This window comes from Barbatula barbatula (genome assembly GCF_947034865.1).
Source record: "Barbatula barbatula genome assembly, chromosome: 11".
NCBI lineage: Eukaryota > Metazoa > Chordata > Actinopteri > Cypriniformes > Nemacheilidae > Barbatula > Barbatula barbatula.
Window position 1 is genome coordinate 19,436,425 of NC_136774.1, and position 23,466 is coordinate 19,459,890.

At 38.4% G+C, this 23,466-nt stretch overlaps 1 protein-coding gene across 2 annotated transcripts; it reads right to left on the minus strand.

Annotated features, from left to right (window-relative positions):
* Nucleotides 1–386: 386 nt before the first annotated feature.
* On the minus strand, nucleotides 387–23,259 carry eps15 (epidermal growth factor receptor pathway substrate 15). 2 transcript variants are annotated; one of them, XM_079467560.1, is made up of 25 exons: nucleotides 23,096–23,259; nucleotides 20,633–20,674; nucleotides 17,881–17,970; nucleotides 17,543–17,590; nucleotides 17,367–17,462; nucleotides 17,121–17,183; nucleotides 16,863–16,988; nucleotides 16,381–16,440; nucleotides 15,609–15,806; nucleotides 15,313–15,458; nucleotides 15,018–15,174; nucleotides 14,701–14,786; nucleotides 11,256–11,328; nucleotides 8,739–8,900; nucleotides 8,159–8,356; nucleotides 6,751–7,149; nucleotides 6,528–6,623; nucleotides 6,348–6,441; nucleotides 6,123–6,167; nucleotides 5,704–6,020; nucleotides 5,504–5,576; nucleotides 5,180–5,250; nucleotides 4,967–5,093; nucleotides 4,677–4,861; nucleotides 387–2,556 (listed from the first exon to the last, which is right to left on the minus strand). In XM_079467560.1, exons 1-25 carry the CDS (start codon nucleotides 23,120–23,122, stop codon nucleotides 2,416–2,418), a joined length of 3,120 nt encoding a protein of 1,039 aa, XP_079323686.1. In that variant the 5' UTR covers nucleotides 23,123–23,259; the 3' UTR covers nucleotides 387–2,415. The 2 variants fall into 2 exon arrangements, with proteins under 2 accessions (XP_079323686.1, XP_079323685.1); XM_079467559.1 differs by having other exon boundaries at nucleotides 14,701–14,789.
* Nucleotides 23,260–23,466: the final 207 nt, after the last annotated feature.

The following is a 23,466-nucleotide window of genomic DNA, read 5'->3' on the forward strand; positions in this document are numbered from 1 at the left end:
GTAGAAACAACATGGAGAATTTCATGCGAGGGGACCCGCGATATATGTAGATGGAAATAGCTCATTCTAAGATAGTAAAAAGATAACACTACGTTATGCAAGATCTTAATAGACCTCTAAAGACATAATTATGTATATTAAATATACATATATATAGATCCTTCAAAAAATTACACACTGGACATTAAAATTAAATATAGAAATTGCTTTAATCTACATGCAATGTGTCAATCTAAAATAAACACATCAAGAACTTCCTATCGAGTTCAGTAGGCGGTCACAAATCCCATAATGCATTGCAATACCCTGATGCTAGCTATTAAATCCACAGAAATAAATTTCATTTTCATATTCGCATAGTAATAATAAAGACCATAACAATCACCACCATATTAATAGCGTCATATTTATTTTGTTCATTTTAATGACATATTACTCAACATATTTAAAGAATAGCCTCCAATGAAGGGAAGTTAAAAAAATAAAATACAATACAATTAGCCTGTTCTTAAAAGGCAGTCAGTGGCCAACATACAAGTGGTTTTCTTTTAGAGGCACACAAAGCATATACATACATACATATACAGTATGGTCATAGAGCATAAGAGGGTATGTTTATAAACTGCACAAGACAGCAGCAGCCATAAACAGAACATAAAGCACTGGGTTCAGAATGGAGTATTGTAATACTTTTCTCCTATTGACAGTAAAAATGCAAATTCTAATAATTTTCATGTAAATGTTGCACCGTTGAGAGAAAATTCTGATTGACAAAAGGGGATATTTAATCTGTTGTGTTTTTTCCCACGTACACCACATATTTCTTTGTCCAAAGGCAAACTAGTGTCCTAAAACCAACATCACACTGATATCAAAGGGCAATCCTGCAAACATCTGAAAGTATTTAAAACAAAAAGAGCTTTACCGTCCCTTCCCTTTTCCCAACCTGTTGTCAAATGCTTTCACATATAAAGTCTGTGTATAATGACACCTTCACAAAGTCAATCTATTGTACAAACAGGGAACAGAAACCAGCCACAGCCAATAGAGAGTCCAGACAATGCAGACCAGAGCAGGTTCTTGTCTTTCAGGCAAATAGTGTGAGTGGATCCACCTACTGGTGAAACTATTGTACTGACAATTGAAATGGTTATGACAAATTAAGTGTTACACAGCTCTGTAATGGTATACCAATAAGATTGTGCACATATAAAAGAGCTTTTAAAATAACACCAGGAGCACTGGAAGTAGTGAAACTATAAGCAACACCAAATCATTTTCAATTGAACCTTGCGTAATATCTATACAAGGCAAAGTAGAAAGGTTAGGCACTTTAAAAGACAGCCCGCTTCAACTTCATTATTATTGATAAAATTCAATTTACGGCCATCGAATAATGAGATTTCTCAACTTTAACGCTATTGCTTCGACATTTATTGAGACAAAGGGACATTTTTTCCTATTAGGAGCAGACTGCCTATATTGTGCATTTTACGAAGACATTTATAAAACAGAATATGATTTAGATACGAATAGACTGTAGTACAAGATTACTGGCAAACAAATTCACAAATATGTACAATATTTTTCAATAGTTCTCATTAATTACAACACCTACTTATGAATTTGTCATTTTCAAATAGTGATTCTTGAAGACGTTTGTCAAGATGTGGATTCTTCAAAAGATCAAACATGGAGTGAATGGTGGTCACACATTACTTTTCTAAATTTCATCAATGGTCTCTTTAAGTATTTTAGTGTGGTAACAGAAACATTTCAGAGGGACTTCTGATATTGTAGCAAGAATGTGTGTTAGAAATCTGAGGCTTGATGGCTTGTGGGATATGTTCCTGAGAGGGGACAAACATGCCCACCATAAACCCATTGGGTTAGAGAACCATTGCTGAAACGTTGAAAAGCAGATGAAGCTGCCCGGTTTGCTTGCTTTGTAAACGTTCCACAAATGTATTAATGTTACTCGAAACACGATGAGATCAAACCTAGCACCTGGAGTATGTTTAACAAGGATTTCTTCCCCATATGAACTTCATGGGTAAATTTCGAACAATTCTAAAATGTACTTCAATTAAACGGGAGTCAATCTGCCCAAACACTTGTTTATCATTTACAATAAATTTGACAAAAGTCACATGGATTTTGAGCAGTCCACGAGACCGGTCTCAGGGTCTCTTGATTTGAGGTCATTTAAAAGCACAAGGGAGTAACACAGGAGGTTTCAAGCCAAGAAGGCTGCGATTAGTCTGTTACCTTCCACTCTTCAAATACTTTCCACCGACCAGGAACCAGAAGTCAATAGATGTACAAAGGGAGCTGGAATCATCAAGTGGTTAGTTGTTAAAACACTTCCTCCTCTCCCGCTTCTCCTCTGTGTGATTGGGTGGTGTCCAGTTTGGGTTAAGAAAGCTCAGACTTGCTAAGGGCTATCGCCAGCTCCAGATCCTCCTGCTCCTGCTGGACCACACGAACCAAGCGCTCCCTCTCCTCTCTCTCGCTCTCCCGTTTCACCCACTCTATCATGTCCTCCTCCGTGGGGTACTGCTCCACACACAAACACACCATAACCCTATCAGAAGCCCTTCAATTTACACTTGCATTCTAACATATAAGGGGGGCATGCAATGTTCCTACCTTGCAAACTTGAATTTTGTGGTAAATAGACATGAATTAAAACTGGTCTACACATCTACCAATGCGTTACTATAGACAACACTTAGTGACATCTTGTCATAACTACAGTATACAAAATAAATAATTATTCAATAATATAAATTATGTATATTTTACTATAAAGACATAGGTGTTATAAAAAGTGTACATAGTTAAAATCTAACACTCCTAAACGTTTAACTTACCAAGTAATAAGTAAACACTGGCTCCACAATGGCATTTAACTTTATCGATAAAAATTAGTTTTTCAAGACGCCTAAAAGCACATGGGAATATTTTTACATTTCATGGTGCCCAATGTATGCACCCATAACAAAATGTAATGTGTAGTTTTATGGAAAACCTCTGATTGACAGTTCATTATTTTATATTCATCCCTTAAAGGGATACTACCCAAAAATCTGTCATGAATTACCCCCCCCACCAAGTTGTTTCAAGCCTGTCTAAATGTCTTTGTAATGTTGAACACAAAGAAATATATTTGGCAAAAATGTTAGCGACTGACATTTCTGGGACATCATTGACTACCATAGTAGGTGAAATTAAATGGTAGTTAAAGGTGACCCAAAACTGTTTGTTTTCCTACACTGTAAATGATGACAGAATGTTCAATTGGGGTGAACTATCCCTTTAAGTAATGATGTCTGCAAAATACAGTACACTAAAACAATAAAAATATTGCACAATAAAATACATGATTTTTTTTTGTTGTTGTGGTTTTGCAAATGAACTCATGAGTTTTATCTGTGAACATAACATGAACAGAAATGTAACAACTGAATTGATATTAACTAACATTACCAAAGTGTAATAAATGAATGTAATTCATATTTAATGAAATTAATTAATTGAATGAATAAATATAATCTTATTGTACGGAGTTACCAAGGTTCTTTATAAAATCGGAAATCTTTTGACATTTTATGATGACATTTCCACTGATATACTGGTGTGTTGAGTCCTTAACAGCCCCTCATGCTAGACATTGAACATGCAGACATTTCACACAGGATGATCACGGATTTGGAGATGTTATAACAGATACAGATCACACACAAATGACAACTAAACTACTTTAGAAGGCAAAAGACAGAGGGCTCTTCATTTGAAAATATCTGAGATGTTTGTCATCAAAACAAATATTAATTTATTTGACGCACCATCTGATAAAGAAAGGCCACAGTGGCAAAATCAGATAAAACAATCTCTATAATTATAATTAAAAAGAATACAAAAAGGTGCCAACAGGCAATGCCGGCACTGAAGCTGATTAAGTAGCAAATCTTCTGTGTAAGAACAAAATAATATATCATCTAGAAAATGAGATGGCGCAAAGACACACGGGATGCAGTTAGAATCCACAACCAGGACGTGCTCAACCAACGAAAAGGGTCAAAAGAGAAGGAGAAGGGCAAACAGACACGTGGACACAAGGGATTAGTTTGTGTGGTGCAGGGTAAGGCGAGACAAGTCAGTGAATCGAGGTACAGCGAGGCAATGAACGTGCAAGAAGGAATAAAGCCTCAACCAATGATGGAGAACATGACAAAGAACGGGTTGGTGAATTGAGAGCAGCAAATAGCAAGCAGCCCCGCCTCTCCTTCCACAGCCAGTGAGAACGTATGCGTCGTGTTAGGAATATGCAATATCATAAATATACATATTTTCCTTACGTTTAAGCATTTCGATACATTCCTCTAGATAACGTCTGGGCCTTTTTTGTAGAAGCAAAGACCACAAGTATTTAAATATTATCATCTGTAGTATATCTACAAAAGACAATGCATAAACAATGACAGCTATTTAATAAACTGAAGCACAGATTATAGAGCAAAGGACATAAAAATACTGGATATATATACATTTTTTTTCACAAAACAAAATGAAAGATTTGGCTGTGTGGGGACGAGAGGTCAAGGCTGCTGCTCGACGGAGGTGAAATGTCAGGGTTCACACTACTGGGGTTCAGGAGAGGGGGAGGAGCTCACTTTGTCAAAGCTGGCGAATCGTGCGGGGTCACACGTGACTTGGTGGGGCGAGGAAGGGGCGAAAGGATCTGGTACCGAGTCTTTAGCTGGGAGGGAGGAGAACTCTCCAGAACCCTCTGCCTTGGACAGACCACGCCTCTGAAATGACTCGGACGACTCCGATCTGTGAATGTTGGACCGCTTACCTTCAAGAAAATACACAGGATAGAGGTCTAAGGGATGGCAAAAATGACAACAAAACACATTGTTTCCAAACGCAATGCGGAACCGGGAGTGTTTTGAGGACTGACCTGGGGGGGGAGGGGGAGGTCTGGTGGGTGTTCCGGTTTTGGGCGGTAATGCTGGAGGAACATCTGACTCTGTGTTCTCCTTAAATAAATTGATGTTTGTGCTGGAGTCAAATGGATCACCATTAGACTGAAAGACAAAAGTTCATCATCAGGTTTATCAATAATAAACCTGAAAAATCAAAAACTTCTTTGCAGTGTGTTCACAATTCTAACCTTCGCTAAGCTACTGAAGTCTGCAAAACCTCCAACAAACGTTTCATTGCCAAACACTGCTGCAAACGGATCTGAAACAAAGAAGCAGATAATAATACATTTCCGGATACTTTTTGATCCTGTTTTGAAGCAGAATACACCAGAAGTAGACACATTCAACTAAAAACTATACTTAAGTCAAAGTGAATTTGTAAAAACTGGATTCCTGTAGCTCAATTTGCAAGGTATACTGATGGGATAAAAGTGTCTGAAAAATGCATAATTGTAAATTATTTATTTGCTCTGGATTTTATAAAACATGTCGTTTATGAAGTCCTACAGTACCTGGGTCTGAGTTAGCAACCACTGTAATTCCTCCTGGAGCAAACGGATCATTGGTTGCTGCTGGCCCCTCTCTCTGAAATGGAAAAAGACAAGTTTAAGATCAAATTAAGCCCTTCAACCCATGTCATGAAATAAAATTTTATACAAATACACTTTTATATTCCTGGCAGTCGCTTTTACGGAAAGTATGAAACACTCACTGCAGGAATCTCCGGCGCTCCAAACGGGTCGTGCCCTGTGCCAGATGAGCTAAATGGATCAGGGTCTGCCCGTGCATCCATTTTAGATTTAAACGGATCGACGTCTGGGATGCTACTACTGCTAGAAGAGAATGGATCTGGAGTGACAGTGTCGTTCGTTTTGGATGAGAATGGATCTGTCTCCTTTGGGCCTGTGGTGGTGAAGGGGTCAGATGAACTGAAAGGGTCTTCTGAAGGGAAACTAGCTGAAGACTGTTTGAAGAAGTTGTCTGCCGCAAACGGGTCCGTGCCTTTAAAGGGGTCACCGCCGAAAGGATCTGGACAGAAAATAAACAAAATCGTTATAAATTGAAGTTAATTTAAGCAACTGGATATATTATACAGATAAATAGAACCTACAACAGTAAGACCATGCTCACCAGCGATGTCGACCTTTGAGAAAGGGTCATCGGTGAATGGGTCACCTGCAAAAGAGGTTTACCAATTAGCTAATGCTTTTAACCAGAGTAACCTAAAGAACGTATAACAAGCACAATCCCTGCAGGGTTTAAATCTATAACGTTAAACCTACCAATCCAGATATTTTTTAACTAGTCTATACCCCCAATATTATTATTATTGTTTAAGATACGTGTAGATCTTACTGTCTGTAAAGGGGTCAGACTGAAAGAAATCCACGCCAGGACCGGTGGGTGGGAGTGAAACTGGTTGAGCAGCTTCCTTCTCCACAGTTTCAACCTACACGTCATATAATCCAAAGGCATTAGTATAAACTTTATTAAAATGAACTAATTAATGAAACTTTAAGGAAGTTTGTTGCTCACCTTTGGTGTGCTGGTGGCAGGCCGCTCCTCTGTATTTTCCTTCTCCTCCTCTGTCTCCTCATCCAGTTGTGTGTTAGCTGGACCCGAGGTCATTTCCTGAAAACAGATATTAGAATATCTGATATTAAAGATAAAAATATAAAGACATTAATACCAAGACATAGCATATTCTATCGTTTAGTGTGCAGCTCTAACAATAAGCGAACAGGAAGTGACACCTCACCATATTCTGCTGAGGCCAGGCTACATTAGAGGAGCTGACAGTGGAGAAGGCGCTGGAGAAAAGATCACTGTTATAAAGATCAGCGCTATAAAAGTCAGCTTTAGGCTCCTGCTCCTCTGGACTGACAGGCGTCTCCTCTGCATCTGATCCAGGCTGTTCCTTTGTGACTCTGAGCTCCTGCGGCTCATCTGTGGATGCCTGCTCATCTTCATTAAGGCTTTTGTTCTGCTTTGGATTCTCTGGTGGAGATGGTGCGAGTTGAGACCACTGCAGTTGCTCTGAGTGATCAGAAGAGGGCACCGTTCCGTTTACGAGCACCGGCTCCTCCAACACTTTCCAGGTCAGCCGTGCCGTCACTTCTCTCTCCTCCGCTTTCAGCTCTGTCAAATGCTCTTGTTCCTACCATGAACGACAACAATGAATTTGAATGTGTCCAGACAAGAAAATAAATAAGATAAGCTGAAAAAGAGGAACAGGGCGTGTAAAAGAGGAACAGGGTGTTAGGTTAAGATAGCAATATAAAGGATGCGGTCAAAAAAAATGTGTGATGGGCAGACTGAAAATATATAATGCTGGAAAAACATGTAGGGGATTTCTTGATTCAGAGCTAAATGAATGGACCGCATTTGAAATGGATTTAAACGGAATGCCAGCTAATTTTCAGTACGGAAGTGAATCTGTTAGAAATCCTGTGTGGAAATATGTAGCGCTGATTTATTCATGAGAAGATGATCATATCTAACAGCGTGATGATTTATGGCAGCACACACAGAAGAGAGTCTTGTATGACATTTAAACAACCCTATTTAATATTTCATGCACATATACAGCCGCACAAAAAAATAAGACCACTTCTAAATTGTTTTCAGTTTTTCTTTATTTACTATAGGTATGTGTTTAAGTAAAATGATCATTTTTGTTTCGTTCTGTGAACTGCTAGCAATAGTTTCAAATAATATTTTTATTTATATTTCCAGAAAAACTCTAGAAACAGGTGCAGAAAAGCGGCTCTGTATTTGTTCAGACCTCAAATACTGCAAAACTGAAATCAAAGTTAATACAACAGTAATATTTGTACATGTATTTAGGAAAATTTCAACAATATTTTTTGATGTGATAAGACACATGAAAACCGTGATACAAAATGAGGTTGTCATGCCGTCTGTCTTTCACATTGCAGTTGGATGATTTAATGTTTGATTTTGTTGAAATTTAACAGACACTGGATTGGACACAATACACCTAGAAATGCTGATAAAATGAAAATTTGGAATTGCCTCTTAATTTTTACTGCAGCGGTAAATACGCCCTAGTATAAAAAAATGATCATCAATAAATAGAAAATTCTCCATCTCTAAAGCACTTGTGACATTCCAGATAAACGGGAAGAAATAGAAATATCACTGACCTGAGTAATCTGTGTGTGTGATTCTTTAACAGCGTCCTCTAGAGGGAATAGTTGAGCACGAGCAGATTCCACCGTCTCTCCAAGGCGCCGTGTCTCGTCCTGCAGACCGAGTAACTCTTCCCGAGCTCTGGTCAGCTCCTCTTCATAGTCACCAATTCTCTGTTCCTGCTCCGAGTGCTCCACCTGCAGTGACTGTATCTGGAAATGGTTATAGAAATCTAGTTATTGGGAACAATAATTAACTTTAGGGTAGTGGTTAATAAATTCTTTCCCACTACATGCAAACAAAATTAAAACAAGGCCAACTGTGGCATTAAAAGCCATTTTAAGACAACCAATGTCTTGAAATCTTTAAGACAAAATTATATATTTTTTATGAATGTTTGTAACCTAACAACATTGGCTCCCATTGACAAAACCACTGAGACCTTTCTCAAAATATCTTCTTTTGTGTTCCACAGAAGGAAGTCATATACAGATTCTGAGCGACATAAAAGTGAATAAATCATGACAGATTTTTTTATTTTAGGGTAAACTATTCCTTTGACGTTTGATCTTTTCAATACTGATGGTTGTATACCAGTTGGCTCTCCTGACTGCATTGCTGCTGTATGAGTGAAAGCTGTTCCTCGAGAGAGCGTTTCTGCTCGTCCAGCCTCTCCAGCTTCTCTTGCACCTCCTGTCGCTCCGCCTGCAATCGTCCCAGCTCCTCTGAGCCCTTCAGCACCTCCTCCTGCAGGTCCTAAGAAAAAGAGCCCAACGTTAAAGCGGCCATGCAACAGTGTTTCTTGCATTCTGACTTATTAACAATGTTAAGCCGTCTTCTCTTGTCAAAAAACGAGTTGGACCTATGACGTATTATTTCTGTGCCCATTCTTTGTGCAGTTTTCGTCCGTTTCCTCAACTTTTCTTAGTCCCTTATTGGACAATTCTCCGGGAGAAGCATGTGGCATGTCCACACGTCAACCAAGGAGAGCGGGAGAAGGAGCATGTGTTGGACTTAAGATGCCGGACTTAAACCGCACGTGTTGAGTGAAACTGATGTCTGTGTTTTGTTGGCAAAGGGTGCGCACATGCTTTATCAATTCGGGGGAATCAAACACATATCCTTTGCACTGCTTCACCAGTTAAACTGCACATCTCTAAACATGTCACACCATGTGTTCATTACATACTACTACGGGTAGTAGTACACTTACATACCTACAACGACAATGGGGCAAGAAGATACATAGAAAGCCACGAAGAGCGTTTAGTTAACTGGGATTAAGGATAAAATATATGATGTGTTTAAATGTCACTTTTTTAAGCCATTAGAAGAATATCTATAGTGATGGCCGAAGACAGCTGGATAATTTCCTGTGTCATTTCCTCTTTACCTCTCACACGGAGAGAACACGGGTTGTGCTAAAATGGGTGTGCTAAAAATAACAGGTCTGCTGCTGCAAAGCTCAGTAACTGTTGTAGATGGAAACCTTCACACGTCCCGTGCACCAATCACAGGCTGTGATAGAGCCAACGACCCTCGAAATGGAGTCTATTCTTCATCCCAGGGTATAAACTGAGCGGAGAGCTTCGACACCAGAACTGTGTTTCAAGGCCAATCTATTAACAGCCAAAATAAATATTGATTACATTTATAATCTGTGATAGGCCCTTGTCTCTGATATCTTATGCTATTGATCTTTTTATAGTCTTAATGTTTTGCTTTTGTAGGTGTGAGCGCTGATCAAGACTATATTGGGGTTGATGGATGTCCCTTAAACACACCAATACAGAAATCAATGTTTATTTCATTTCAAAATATATTTTAACATTTCAGAGACTTAATGACATGAACCAATCTGCATATATGCAAATACATAGTTTATATTCATATTTATGCAGGTGGCATTTCAAGCTTATTGGTAAATCGACTAAAATTGCACATATTTTCTATCGTTTCCGATAATTGCAGGTCTCTGAGCTAGCTATCGAAACCACAGGTGGGACATTTTCAGATGCAAAAATGCTAATAAAATCAAAAGGATAAGGTGCCTTGTTGGATGACAGAAAAGGAGAACATTTGAAAGAACAACCAGCTGTGCAGTCAATAAGACTGTGCACGGATCTCCATTTAATATCCATATAAACACATGCACACACAACAGGCTCTGTTCACTTCCTGTGTGCGCACACACACAGTTGCTTTTCCATTCCATTAGCTGCCCATCTGTCCAGGCAAAACGCAGCATTATACAACATCTTGACAAACGTTCATGTATAAATACAATAACCTGAACAACCCAAACTAAAGAAACATCATAAAAGAATCTGCACTCTGTTCAAGATGAAATTCAGAAGCATAAAGGAGCTACGAACAAAAGCATGACATTATGCACAGGAAATTGAATTATCACACAGTCTGGGAAAGACATAGAGAGGGTGTAGATCACTATGGAAATGACAAACACTGAATTTATGAAGCAAGAAGACACAAAGACCTTGAACTTCTTTTAACTCTGCACATCATGAATCTGTTCTCTCATCACGGTCTATCGGCAGACAAGACAGACAGACAAAAGCTTGCTTCTGTTCGGTTTGTTTGGTTCTTTGTTGATTCGGTAATACGGCTCAATAAACATGATGATGTGCAAAGAGCAGATAGAATACATCTGTACATATAGAAAAACTACAAAACGGATCGCGATATACAATTCAACCAAGAACAAAAAAAAGTATGACATTCGTACTGTGGGAGGATGAAAAGACCGTACTGAATATATTTTTGAAAACAGAAATGACTGAGACTTAGTTCCTGAAATGATGCTTAATATTTATGTGGGGTTTAAAACCACATAAGGGTGCATACCATAATTTGAGGAACACTCTTGAAAAAAGGATTCTTTGCATAAGATTTTCTTTCATTATGATATTGGATTTTAAGTTATTTGATCAAAATGTACTGTAAACAAGTTCTGTAATACTACATATGTTTACTAAATTATTTTATACTTGTCCATATGTGTATTTATGTCTGTCATGTCAGCATTAGCAGCCTTACAATAAATAAAAATAGCACATTTGTTTAGGTTTAAAATAACTGGCTCGCTCATACCTGGACTTCGCTGGTCCTCTGTCGTATTGTTTCTTCTTGCTCTTTGATGTCCTGTTCCACTACACTCTTCTCCCTGAAAGACCAGCACAGACAAGAGTATTTAATCACAGAGGCGACAGCAGGCACAGACAGCCACCCGCCAGGAGCAGATTGAACAGTATCTCCATCCAGCACCATCTCTGCATCCGCTGCCGGAGCACAAGTGTGTGGGAGAGAGAGGAGAGGTTGTTTGCGAGTGTGCCAGCAGATGGTTTTATGGATGTCAGGAAGAATGGGAGGAGAGAAGTAGAGAGAGAGAGGGAGAGGGAGAGGTAGAGGATGCAAGATGGGGGATGTGGAGCTGGAATAAATTATATGCATGATTTGTTTAATTTATGAATCTGTATCATTGTGAGGTCATGTGGGTTTAGGGGACAATTTATCCGAAGATGATAATGCATTCATTACTCATAAACACTCATTTCATTCCAAATCTGTATGACTTCTTTTGTGTTGTGCTGAAGAATGAAAGACAAACAGGTTGGAATGACAGGGTAAATGAATGATGACAGAATTTAAGTGTTGTATCGGTGTGGGATATCTGCAAAGTTCGAAGAATTAAATAGAAAAATAATATAGATTTAAGGGTAACATAAATATCAGTAATCTTCACGTACAGGATTCATCAAAAACAAAACTTCTTGTAGAAGAACCTGGGTGAACTGCATAAAGCTCTGACTCAAGGTTTCTTCGAAACAGTCAGTGCATGCGGCAATCTTCCCAGCAACAAGAGAAACTCACAGACCTGACCATAAATCAATAAATACAAACTGAGTCAGAGACTCCCAGGAGAGAAGAGAGAGAAGAAAATAAGAGAGAGACTAAAACAGGATACAAGAACAGCAAACAGGCGTTTAAAAGGCAGGTCTTGGCACACGTTCTAAACAAAGCAATCATCCAAAAACTTCCCAGCAATGAGCATGCATCAAACAGCTCCGTTGAGCACAAAAACACAGCATCCTCTTTGAGAAAGAGGCGTGGCCTATCCTTACCTGTCACCTGAGGCTGCACGTTGCCGTGGAGATCTAAGGCAATCCCGAAACGCCCTCATCATTTTAGCACAAAATGACAGCCCATCGTATAGGATAAATCTTTGCGATTTCTATTCTATTTCATCATCTCCTGTCTCCATTTCAAAGTGACTGATTATTATTTCTCTCTCTCTTTCACTTTCCGTCAAGAAGGAAGTGAGAAGTGCTAGATCTGCCGAAAGCACCTGCCTCACATTGAACAAAAGTAAAGAGCGGTACCTGTCAGCTCACTCAAATTCTGTAAATGAGAAAACAAAAGGTGTGGGGTAGCGGAAGTCTTTCTGTGCGAGAGCCCCTCCTCTCCTCCCGTGGGGCAGTGCCACCCATTACAAGTGAGGTGTTAACCTCTAGATACTCACTGCTGCTTACAGGAAGTTATTTAAGGATTTGTACAGTATATGCCATCCACACGCGTTACATTATAACGTATTTTAGTGCAAAAACCTCATTCACCCCAAACCTCATTCACTAACCACCAACAATATAGTTTATCCATTGGTGCACATATAAAAAAACTGAGCTACTGGCAGTCTTTCCTTCACAAACCACTTTATATGTAAATAAGGCTCTTCATAAATTCTACATAGTTCACAAAAAGCATGCTGCATTAATATTGCCAACAAATATTTATAGAAAATGAATGTTTGTATGTACAGTATAGCCGCAAAAAAATTAAGAAACCATTCCAAATTTGATTTGTTAAGCATTTCTAGATGTGTTGTGGCCATTCCAGTCCAGTGTCTGAATTTTATGAAAGTCAAATCGCAAGAGTGACATGTGAAAGATGGACAGCACGACAAGACACATAAAACTGTCATAAAAATCGAGGCTATCACATAAAAAAATATTTTCCTAAATACATGTGCAATGAAGAGTTTGGTTCAATAATGAGATAACTTCATTTGCAACTTCAAAAATCATGTTTTTTATTATGTCATGCTTTTATTGTGTTAATTAGCTGTATTAATTTAGGTTATTATAAATCAAAACAAACCAACTGCCGTTTGATTGATATTAATTGAAATGCACAATAAAAAAACATGATTTATGAAAAAAAAGAATTATTAAGAAAAAGAGTTATCTTATTTTGGAACCAAACTCTTCAAATATAACTGATGGATTGCTTACAGGGATACTTTAAATAATAAAAGGATTTTCATTTTTGGTTGCTCACCTTCGGGTTGTTTCAAATCTGTATACATTTCTTTGTTCTGATGAACACAGAGAAAGATATTTGGAAGAATGCTTATAGCCGGACAGATTTCCCCCTCATTGACTACCATAGTAGGAAACATTATAATGGTGGTCAAAAGTGCCCCAGAACTGTTTGCTGTCCTACATTCTTCAAATGTCTTCTTAACTATTCAACAGCAAAAACATGTTACAAGTGATTGTTCCTACTATGGGAGTCAATGGGGGACAAGATCTGTTTGTTTATAAGCATATTCTTCCAAATATATTTCTCTGTGTTCATCAGAACAAAGACATTTTGAAACAACTTGAAGGTGTAAATGATGACAGAATTAAAATGTTAAAAAAGTATCCCTTTAAAAGTGAAACTGAACGTGTTTTCATTGCAGTATTTGAGGTCTGTAAAAGACAGATAATCTTTATTCTCACCCGTTTCTCCTGTTTTCATTTTCCGCAAATAAATGCAAACAGAAATATTTGGTAGAAATATTGTTAGTAGTCCATAGAATTAGACAAAAATGATCATTTTACACATACCTATAAATAGTATATTCAGGAAAAAATGAAAATGTTGAAATGGTGTCTTATTTTGTTCTGCGGCTTTACTACAAGCTGATACTGATGTCTGGACAACAGTGGTTAAACGATGAAGTATAGTTCCAGAACAGTATGCAAGATCACACCAGTCTCTTGCATAATCCATATGCAACCACAAAACCAACTCACAAAATGCAGAGATTTTGCATAAACACACCACGGTATATGGCACAAGTGTCCAATTCATTTTGAGGTGACCTTCTACATTATGATGACAACAGTAGGGAACACAAAGTAACTGGATATTCATTCAAGAAAGCATTCATGAGTGAATCTTTCATGACCTAAACACAGATTTGGGCATAAAACACAATGAGATTATTTTCAACTCCACACTTCTCTTTCTGTGGTTTCAGAAACACTTGCGCACCTGTGTGACAACAATACCCAAGAACAGCACAAAAAATACCTCTGTTACACACACACACTAAACAGCTGGCTTGGTGATAAAAAGAATATTAACCCCAGAAATGATGAGTAAAATGTACTTGTTTGTAGCTAGTATACCGTTAATCCCTATATAAACAAGGTTAGGATTGAAATTGTAGGGGTAATACAGTGTGTTAGGACTCAGATCAGTAACTCACCTCTGTAGCTCCATGATTTCATTACTAAGCGAGTCCAACTCTTTAATAGCCGAGAAATCCGCAGCTAGAGCTGACACAGCATTGTTCTGCTAAGCAACAGAGGCAGAAACATGTAAAAAATGCATTAGTCCAAAATGTAGTCTAATATTTATTTAGATGCTGTGATTACATGTAAATATCTAAGTGACAGATGATTTCATTCAAGTTCAGTCCTATAATTTCAGAAACTTTCTAAATTGATGCTTTTCTATTTACTTTCCAATGAACAATCAACATCACTGGCAAGTTCATTATATGAATCCTGAAAGAAACATTACCGCCTGTCGTGCCACCCTATCAGACGGAGGGATCATTTCTGGAGAGAGCGTCTGGGGCGGGTCTATTCCCTTTGAGAGCTTCTGATTGATGAGATGGAGTGCCACTGCAAACTGCTCCTTGGTCAGCTTTCCGATGTCACAGATATCGCAAAGCTCCCTATGCAAACGTACACATTACTATACAAATTTGTATAACCTAAGGAACATTAGTCATAACTAGAGATAGATCAGTTCCATGAGAATTTACGTAAAATTAAACAAATGATAGAAATATATACAGGGACTGGCAACTCACCAAATGTGTGCCAAGGTGGCGGATGGCAAACCAGTCTTCAGAAATATATCTCTGACCTCAGCACCTGATACCAAACCATCCATGTCACTGTCTGTCTTGGTAAATAACTCATCGTATTTGGCTTTATCTGCAGGAGATACCACCCACTGTATACAGACAGACACAGACATAAACTATTTATTAAAAAGGCTCTGTGACAAAGTTCATTTGTGGCAACACTTGTTTTGTATACAAACTGTCAAAACTGTTTGTAGAAATCTAAAACACATTCATTGGGTATGTAAAGTGAACAGGACCTGTGGTGGTGCAGGTTTCGCTGGGAGTGTTTTGGAACCAGAGTGGGTGGGGCCTCTCTCTTTAGACGGTGCAGGTGGTAGGAGTGGCATCACAGGCGGTGGCGTCATTTTTTTCCTTTTCGATGATGGAACAAGACCGGCAGGCAAAGTCATGGGAACCGTCTCAGACTCCAGGGCTCTGTATACTAAATACATGGCCTAAAACACAAACATCCACGATAAGCTTGATGTTAACTTAACCCGATTATTTGAGTTGTCATGTATTAAGTTGAGCTGTACGATTTTGCATCAGTTTGACCAACATAAAGGTAAGTAACGTAACCTGCCATTTTAAACATCTCATTTTCATTAAAGCGAAAACGGACGGCAAAACCTAGAGTGAAAATATTTTATGAACGTATTCTATAAATTGGATTTAATGCCCTCACGGGTGCAGAAATCAAGCAGAGCAATTTCATAACAAACACAACAGAGCAGTAGAGATGAAACAACATCTGGAGAGAAGTGACGTTTGGAACAGTCACACAGGAAGTCAACTCCTTTATATAACAAAGCTTTAGATGCTACATTACATTTGCTTTAGCTTGTAGTGGTTACAATTCGCAACCTCACCCCTAGGTGCAGCTGAATTTCATACACTGGACGTTTAACATAGTGACTTTGTTTATGTAACTGGCCAAACATCACGTTTACCATAAAGACACTGGAAACAGAAAAACCTGGGAACTGCCACGGCAAGTTCAACATAAACAATGATTTGTTTATGACTCACCACAGCAAACTCATCTTTGTCCAGCATTCCATCTCTGTCGATGTCACTCAGCTCCCAAACCTGTAACATTCATGACACACAAGACAGAGAGATCAGATACATTCAGTTTATATGAAGACGTCATTCTCACAATTATGTTTGTTTCATGTATATGCTTTTTGGTCTTTACACAATCACCTATTGGTGGAGGTATGAAGATGGCTTATTAAGTCCTAAATGACTGATTTAGTTCAAGCTTCATAATTTAGATTTCAAACTATCATTGCATTTTAACAAGTGCTCTGTGCTCTTGACCAGTGTTCCACGTGAAAACCAAAACAGAATTGCGGATACTGCTGAAAGCAACCGTCGTCTTTTGTCCTTTTTGATAGATCTCTACACTTCAATGTGACTCATGTAATAGCTCAAGAGCGCAGCCTTGTGGTTAAACCTAAACACGCGCCTCGATATTATAACTAGGCTTGTCACCCTTCTCGTCTTACCCTGCCAAGAACATCCACAGGGAGTTTAGAATTGAGGAGCACTGGTTTGACCTTATCGCCCGTGAGCATGCCGCCCACCGGAGAGAGGCTGTCAAAGATGGCGTCGAATTTCAGCTTCTCCTCTGGCTACACGACACATGTAACAGACAAAAACACGTTAAACTGCAAAATTAGTCTTTGAAGTTATTTATAAGCATTACGTGTGCATCTAAGCCAAGACAGAGATACAATTCTAACAATCTGTTGATGATATCTTACCTTGACTGCCCATGGACAGTCAACAGGCACGTGTCCAAACTGAAGAGGGCTACTAGTGTCATGCTAGACAGGAAACAGAAAAACAGCCATTTAATCACACGTAGACTAAACGTGCTAAACATTTAAGACTCTTTTCGGCTTTCAATCATTAGTATTACACTCCCAGGACTCCTTGGCTTATGAAGGAAATGGAATATAGTTTTCCTGGTACGGTGAAAGGGAAGAGGAAGTGAGGGTTTGACTCACAAAAGTTGGGGGAGGGACAGCAGTGCTTAGGCTTTTGAGAGACACTTCGAATCCATTCTGAGCACACGCCACCAAACGCAGGGCTACGTAAAATTGCTGAGAACAGAAAATATGGTTCAAAAACATTGCTCATGTTTAACATTTGATAACATCGGGTTGGGTTTTAGCAAAAATACCTGCTTGTTTAGTGAGCCTTTGCATTCTGAATCTGCCAAGTCCCATATCTGTGTATGGAAAAACACAATTGGGTCGATTACAACCCGTTTCACAACATGGAAATGTGCATTTTAAGCAGTTTTGGAAGAAAGAGGTTATAACATTGTTTTTAGTTTATTGCTAAATTTACAAAACACAATAACATGCAAAAAATACACAAATATACAGCAGGAAAGCAAATAAAACCACCCGTTCGTTTCTATTTTAGTCATCTTGACTTTCCAAGAACTTGTTAATCAATTAAAAGATTTTTATTTCCCACACTGCTATAATGGACACATGCGGTTATTGATGTTACCTTGCCAAGGACCAGATCGGCAAGGCCAGATGTCTTCAAAAATAAGGCGGCATCACCAGCTGCTACACGCCCACTGTTGGACGGATCTACCTGCGGAGGAATAACATGTACAGTCAATACTCAAAAATATTTATTTAGGATTTCTCTGTTTTAGAGCAAAATGTTGATGGCTTATTTAAGTCAACTAATAAATCGTCACTGTTCTTCCCACACACTTTAGATGTCCAAATTCTCTTTTTAAATTATTTTATACTGTGACAAGCACTAATAATATTGATTTAGGGGGGATGAAAATATGGAGAAGGTTTCAGAACGACAGCAGCAAACTATTTAGGGTTGCCTTCAAATAGAGATTTCTTTAGTCGACTAGTAGTTGTTTATGTAGGCCATTAGTCGACTAGTTTTTGCACGTTTATGATATTAATTTAAATATTTCATGGGGAATGCGTCAGATCATGGTTTAAGCTTCATGTATGAAAAATATGTTTTATGTGACATTGTTCTAAATAACACAGCTATACAAAACCATTATAATGAGCCTTTAAAATATAAATGAAGTGCTCATGCGCACGCATAATGCAATCCGCTTTGACACCGCAAGTTATGATTATATGGTCTCAATATAATATTTCTCTAGTGAAAATTGAAAAAAGATATTAGGGCATTCTCCGGATCAGACCGCAAAAATAGCCTATAATGTGAAAATTGCCTATAATGTGAGTATTACTTAAAAAACTAAATTCAATAGTGGCAAGATTTTAAACACAGAATATAAAATAAATTATAAAAAAAATACAACTAATTGGAGCATATCAGTGAAAATAATCAAGCAGACGGCTTTAAAACCAAAAGAAAACTCTGAGGTCAGAACGCAAAAAATAACGCGAATCGAGCGCCGCTATTGCCGTGAACGTGCGTTATTCTCTTCTTCCGTGAAGGTTGAAAATATTTGTCAGGTCGCGTCAGTCATATGAAAATAACAAACTTTTCCCACGAGTAATAAAGAGTGTGGAAAGCGATTGTTCACGTTTTTTTAACGCAGCATAAGAGCACTCGTTGCACTCAGTAATCGTTCCACTCAGTGCCAGCCGGTACGTAAACGGTTACATTTTCCACTGCAGGGCTGATAACGAAAAATGTTTGAATGTAGACATAGACAGGTCACGCGCTGCCTTGCCAACACTAGAGACAAAGCTATAACGCCTCTGTGCGCATTCATTAGCACGATTCGGTACGGTTGGACAACCCTGCAGAAAATTCCCAGCCTAGAACAATTTTTAATCGTGCCATGTCGAACCAGGTTCACGTGGAAACATAACTGTAACCGTTTCAGACTGTGCTTAGAATGGTGGTGCGCGATGGTGGAAAAGCGTCAAAATGTTCTGCAAACACCAAATAATAAAGCATATTATGTAAAGAAAAGCAGAAGCCTCAAACATGAATTCAAAGCGCTTATACTTTGTCCTGTGATCATTTTTGATGCGCTTTCCGTTCACGTTCAGGCTCTTCTGCATTTCTTTACATAATACGCTTTATTAAGGTGTATACTGAATCTTAATGAATTAAGCCATGTTTAGCTTTCTGGAATGTTGCAGGAAGTTTCTCCGTCCGCACCACCAAAAAACTGAGCACGGTGTCCCGCACACAATGAAGCCAATGCGGCTGCAGTAAGAAGCGCACAGATGGCGAAGGGATCCAGCGCATGTGCTCAACAGATCTGCCAAACGTAGGATTGCATATTCCTCATTTTCAGCCAGCATGTTACTCTTACACCCTTGGACAAATAAACATTGAAACATGCTCGTAAAAGCATTCCTTTATCCAAGTTAGTGGTAGTTTTAGAGTGAACGCCCATGTAAAGCGACTAACGTGGCACGTATACACTTAAAATGAAATTGTGTGTCTTCTTGCCAAAAAACGAATAGTCGACTGAAAGGGGGCAGCCCTAGAAATACAGGTTGTTTTAATAGTTCCACAAATGCTACGTTTTTGATCAACTCAAAATGTTTAATAAAATTTCTATTTAACAAATTGATGCATATATCAGTCTGATCTCATAATAATTCGTAGTAACTATTTTTCAAGATGGCTACTTTGTAAAAACAAATGTTTAATGTAAACTGAGAAATACTGAAGCACCACCCCTACACCTAAAAGCAAATCAAAATCATTATACTAAAAGCCAAAATTGGACTTAAACTAACAAATAAAATGTGCCACTTTACATTTTTTATAAGAATTGCTAATTTAAATTTCAACGCATTGAGGATTGTTTTATCAATAACATCCAATTTTCCAAAAGTTTCCCATCCTTCATAGAATACCCCAAAACTCCTCCCATTGTCGGAATGCTCAAACAAACAGAGCCATGTATTATTAGTGCAAGTGTGTTTACACTTGGGGAAACCAAACCACAACTGGACTATTTATAAAACAAAATAAACAACTGAAACAATCAATGCACATTTGCTTAGCTGGTGCTCATCACAGCAAAAAAAAAAGGCCAACAGCAAGACATTTACACCACATGGCAATTCAAAAAGGAAGCTATGCTCACCCTGTCCTGTTCGCTTTGCAAATGTCATCACTAATTCATAGAGGCATCCACTTACTGAGAGAACGTCACTTACGGGAGAAGCCTTACCGTGCTTTTAGCTCAAACTGACAGTGCGGTGATGTTAATAAGTGTTTGCTTCTGCCAAATGTTCTATTGAATATAATGATGACAACAACACATATCAAGAACGCTTACCTGTCGATAGTATTTCTCATAGACAGGATTCCCACTTGAAAGCTGCAAGTGAAACAAAACAGGGTTTGGTAAGTCAAACGGTCAAATAAATTAAATCTTTATTCAAAACGTAAAAGAGCGAATTACATGGCACGATCTTCTAAAAATCAATCTTCTAAGTCTGTTGGCGGCACTGTTGGATTCATCCTATCTCTGAAAAGTGTTAAAAACATCTGGCAACCAGTCGAATATTTGTTTAATGGGAACAATAAAATGTCTCACAGCGCCTTCAAAAACAAACACCTTTGTGTTATATGAAGATATTATATTGAAGATAGTAGAAAGTAATGCTTTGGGTGAAAAGAGAAAATATTGCGTCGTAGACAAAACAGGAGGCTTTTTGCCATTTTCTGGCCAATTTAGACTTTAGTTATGCATCTACAAAACATGAAAGGATGAAGTGAAATTACAAAAACATATTAATATGAAAGTGTTTTAAACACCAATCAATGTCAATCAAAAGCTATTAGACATTCAGTCCATCACACAACCCCGACGAACATGTCTGTATAATAATGAATTAGCATCTTGCTGTTTCACGAAGTTCTGCCAGATGCCCAGATCCCAACTGCTTTTTGGTTGAAGTTCAACAGTTCTCTCTCCTCATGCATGCTAATGTGATGCTGGCACACAATATTTAGCAGAGTGCCACCAAACACTTTCTTGTCCTGTCGAGATAGGAACATGGGCTTTTGTTGCACCCCTAAAAGAACTATGGATTTCGGACCGTTCTGATACCACCTCATCTCCTGTGACTTATTCTGGCATGTTCTCCATTCAGTCAGTCACGGTAGGCTTAGCAAGCCACAACACAAAAATACAATAAACAATGCCATCAGGAAAATCAACGAAATACAGTTTCCAAGGTACATATAAATACAAATAAATCATTATATATAAGATATCTGTTGAAACTGATATATATATATATATGTAATATCAAAGAGTTTCTGTTAAATTTTACCAAAACATATCTCCAGAAATCCCAGATCTCAAGTCAAATATGTCATTGTCATTACAACGACTTGTTGTCATTTATCACCCACAATTTATTTAAACCCTGTATAGGACTCTTTCCTCTATGGAACACAAAATATGATGTTTTCTGAAATGTCTCTGGTGTTGTGTTCATACAATGGAAGTCAAATATCTCCTTTCGTGTTCTCCAAAGACAAAGGTTTTGAATGCCATATGAGTGACTCCATGGGGTGCTTTATTGCACACAAATCGAGATCAATGGGTTTAAGGTATAGACCAGAGCACATCACACACATATCAGACACGTGAAGTTCTTCTCAATAAGAAACCAATGCCATGCATATTTCATGCATGCACATCATCGTTTAAAAGACATGTGGTCAACATTTCAATCCTTGCCATTAGAGAACAGTGCTTTTCTTCAAGCAATAAAAAGCTAACATACGAAGAAACATTTCAGACCATCGACATAATCAATGCACGAATCCCCGTGGACTATAAAAAGGTTTTAAAACAGCTTGAAGTGATTCTACGCGTGAAATGTCGTATCTGAATATCTGCAAGCATCCAGAGGACATGCATTCACACTTTACTGGCGTGACGTTTCTGTCTCTTTAAAAAGTACCCGTCTGACTTAATTTTTCATATTTTCCTTTAGGGTTTGAACTTTTGTGCTTTGTAGAACGCTTAGCCAGCTAGCTACTGTCAACTGTAGCCTTTAACGTGAGCTAGCATGCTAATTAGTTTACAAACTCGGTAGAGTGCGGCAAAAAGTTGTTATCGTATACGATTATGAAGTCCGTAAACAAGACAAATACTGGAAATGACTGAACGAGGACAGAACACGCCCTATCAGCAGAAAACAACACTTAGTTCCTTTTATTAATAGACAAAAAGAGAGAAAGAGAGCTAGCAAGCAGCACAACTTCCTGCTGTTTTACAATACCGCTAGAAACAATCTGAGTTTCTGTTTATTTTACACAGTTATGTCAGATCTGAGTCAAAACGGTCTTAATCTTAAATTAAATAAGTAACGTTAACTTTATCAAGATCTCCACGACTGGTTTTCACATAGCTTATATCTGAACTCACAGATACACGTTTTGCGTTCTTAGCCAAGAGGTGCAAAAAGACAAGATGTGCAACGAACGAACGACTTTGAGAGGATTTACGACACGAACGAAGTGGAAATTCAATCAACTTTTAGCCACCCAAGTTCAGCACTGACATACTAAGCTACGCCCTTACGCAAGTCCCACAAAGATCAGACTGAAACTTTTTCTCTCTCCAAGCAAATGGCTGAAAACAACTTTAAACAGCTGCGATCGGAATCGAGGGTGTGACCCTTTATCACTTCAAACCACAAAACTAAAGCTCAACGGATCTAACAGACGAACTAGAAAGCGATTTGGGAAGGGTTATATTTGTGTAAAAAGACTGCATTACCTGAGTCAGGGAAAGACTGGCAGCCATAGTGTTTCTGTTCCCACTACTTCATCCTGCGTTGCGATAGGCAATGGACACTATAGAGGGATGCTGCAAAACCAGGAACTGGAGTACTCGGTGGATTAGAAAGGAATGCAAAACATGGCGCTGGAGTTATTGTGGTTCGGGAGCCTGTGAACAAATGGAAATGTATCGATGCTACGAAACCGGCACTGGAGTTTTGAGTGGAACTGGAATGGGCTGGTATTGCAAAACACGGCGCTGGATTTATCATTAGACGAAGGCCATACAAAACAGGGGATCAGGAGTTTGCCTTTGCTTGCATAGTAAAAAGCATATTTTTGGGATGATAAAGTAAAGTGCATGAAAGA